The following is a 2829-nucleotide window of genomic DNA, read 5'->3' as shown; positions in this document are numbered from 1 at the left end:
ATTTTATCTTGTGCATATATGTATGGGCATATATGTACATATTTTATTTAGTCGTAAAAAAAAAAAAAAAAAATTTCCGCATATTTATTTATTATAGAGTTAGGGTCGTTTCAGATAAGGCCCGTGTTTTAGGGGCACGATCCCCATGATTATCATAAACCCGAGCTTTCCGGGTTCATCGTACGTGACAGGCAAACGTGGGCAACTACCGCACCCACGATCCAAATCGTGGCCACTACCCTGGAATTGCGGAGTGACACTCTCACTCCAAGGCCTATAAATACCTGGTCACAGATATTTGTAGAGGTATGTTCATCTAAACTTCCAAAGCACTATACTCATTTCTCTAAAAAGCCCACTCTATTTCTAAGTCTAACTTAAGCATCGGAGTGGCCCCGCCGAGAACTCCTCTGGCGCCCCACTAACGTGCTTTTTATTCCCTTCCTTGGTGTGCAGATCATCTTGATTAAGGAAGGACAGCTCATATATTACCTCCATTAGCCCGATCACCACGTCAGGCCCACATCACTACCCTGATAGCCCGGGCTCTGGTTTTACAAACATCATCATTGGCGTCGTCTGTGGGAAAGCTTGTTCTATAGACGTAGATATGTCTTCTCATGATCAAACATCACCTGGAGACCATCAGCCAGGACGGAATATTACCATTCCCTTGGAGCAGTTAGAATCATATGTCCAAGATGTGGTACGGAAGTCGTTGATAGCTGCAAAGCAGCCACAATCAAAGGACATAACAGTGGAGGAAGAAGGGAATCAGGGTAATCCAAACCCTACTGCCCAGGTTCGAGAAGGAGAAGAAGAAGAAGAAAGCTCTTGGATGCACTCAATACAGCCGTCCATGGCAGATGAGTTGCATGAACTCAGGAGAAAGGTACAGAAGTTGGAGGAGGGGGGTTCCAAAATGGCTTGCCCTATCAAAATTTCGGGTTGCCCTTTTTCACAGGAGGTGATAGAGGAACCCTTGCCACTGAATTACAAGTCGGCAAAAATTCGGGAGTACGATGGGAGCACAGACCCAGAGGAGCACCTGGCTCGGTTTGAAAATGTAGCCATGTTACATTGCTATGGAGATAAGATCAAATGCAAAGTCTTCCTAACCACTTTGGTGGATTCTGCCCAAAGATGATTTGAGAAGTTGGAGCCTCATAGTGTTCAATCATTTGCAGAATTCAAGCAAGTGTTTTTGCAGCACTTCGGCAGTAGCAAGAGGTATAGGAAAACTGCCTATAGCCTCTTTGAAGCAAAGCAGTCAGGAGAGGAGTCTCTACAAACCTATATCAAAAGGTTTAACAAAATTGCTTTGGAGGTCCCGACTTGTGCCCAGGAGACCAAGATCACGGCTTTCACTCAAGGTATTCGGGAAGAGGAATTTTTCAAATCACTAGTGAAAAAAGCACCCCGTACCTTCGAAGATTTGCTGGCTCGGGCTGAAAAATACATTAACATGGAGGAAGCTCAGAGGCAGAAAAAGGAGGTGGCCCGGCGGGAGGGAGGCCGGGAACAAGGAAGAAGTAGAGAGAACCATGATCCCATGGGGCGATTGTCCCGGTATGCTCCGTACCGAGGGACCCGAGATAAGGCTGTTCATATGTGTGAAGAAAGGGTGGACACGCAGGCCCCTGTTTCTAAGGAGAAGCTCTGGAAGTACTGTGCACTTCATCAAGAGTGCACTCATGACACCAGTGAGTGCCGAACTCTGCAGCAAAGACACCAACTGCCTTATGTTAGAGATGGTAGGCCGGTCTCAAAAAAGCCCCGAAGCGTGCCTTGGCTTCGGGGGTCACAGACATCGATTCCTCCCCGGGATGCCACCAGCTCTCGGGAAAAAGGGAAACGAGAAATGGATCATGCAAAAAAAGACAAAACGTCTGGAGACGGGCCAGCTAAAGGTATCATTAACATGATATCAAGAGGATCTACGGACGGAGATTCCAACCGGGCTAGGAAGGACTGGAGTCGGAGGGAAAGTTTAGGGGTGGAGGAAGGAGGGCAGGGTGCGGGACCAATCATCACATTTGGACCCCAAGACCTGGAGGGAGTAAACTTACCACATAATGACGCCTTGCTTATACAAGCTCGGATCGCCAATTATGATGTTTGAAGGGTGTTCGTTGACTCGGGAAGCTCAGTAAATGTCATTTTTCAAGAAGCATTCGAGCAGATGGATTTGCAGGGTTATGAGTTGAGCCCGGTAAAAACCGCCTTGTATGGTTTTGCCGGGCACACCGTCCAACCCCAAGGGGAAATGTTGCTGCCCATCACCTTGGGATCAGGAGATGAGAAGAGGACGGTCATGACAAGATTCACATTAGTGGAAGCACCTTCTTCCTATAATGTCATCTTGGGTAGGCCGGCCATGAACTCTTTCAAAGCCGTAGCCTCAGCTTACCATCAAAAGATCAAATTCCCAGTGGGAGATAAGGTCGGAGAAGTCCGAGGAGATCAGCCTTCCTCTCGAAAATGCTATGCCGAGACAGTGAAGATAGATTACAAGAGGGCAAGACACAATGGAAAGGAAGGAGCCCTGGGGGGAAGAGAAGTCTGTTCTGTGGAGGAATCTAAAAGCGAGTATGAAGAGGTAGAGATAGAGCTCGGGCAAGCAGGGAAGTCTGTTAAAATAGCCCGGGATTTAGACGCATGGTTGATTAAAGCATTGAGAGGCTGCCTCATTCAGAATAAGGATGTGTTCGCCTGGGCTCAGGGTGATTTGGTGGGAGTTTCATCTCAGGTGGCAGAACACAAACTAAACATCAGCCCGGGTTCCCGACCTGTCTTTCAAAAAAAGAGGCATTTTGGGGCCGAGAAGGA

General features: G+C 47.5%; 1 protein-coding gene across 1 annotated transcript; it reads left to right on the top strand.

Moving 5' to 3' along the window:
* The first annotated feature begins 610 nt into the window (after positions 1 to 610).
* LOC140878318 (uncharacterized) lies at positions 611 to 2122 on the top strand. Its single transcript, XM_073281920.1, has 2 exons — positions 611 to 1108; positions 1211 to 2122. The coding sequence occupies exons 1-2, from the start codon at positions 611 to 613 to the stop codon at positions 2120 to 2122; spliced, it is 1410 nt and encodes a 469-aa protein (XP_073138021.1).
* The last annotated feature ends 707 nt before the right edge of the window (positions 2123 to 2829 follow it).

Source organism: Henckelia pumila, chromosome 2 (genome assembly GCF_033568475.1).
Source record: "Henckelia pumila isolate YLH828 chromosome 2, ASM3356847v2, whole genome shotgun sequence".
NCBI classification, from domain to species: Eukaryota; Viridiplantae; Streptophyta; class Magnoliopsida; order Lamiales; family Gesneriaceae; genus Henckelia; species Henckelia pumila.
The sequence above is the reverse complement of the archived record's forward strand: the minus strand, read 5'-3'. Positions and strand labels throughout refer to the sequence as shown.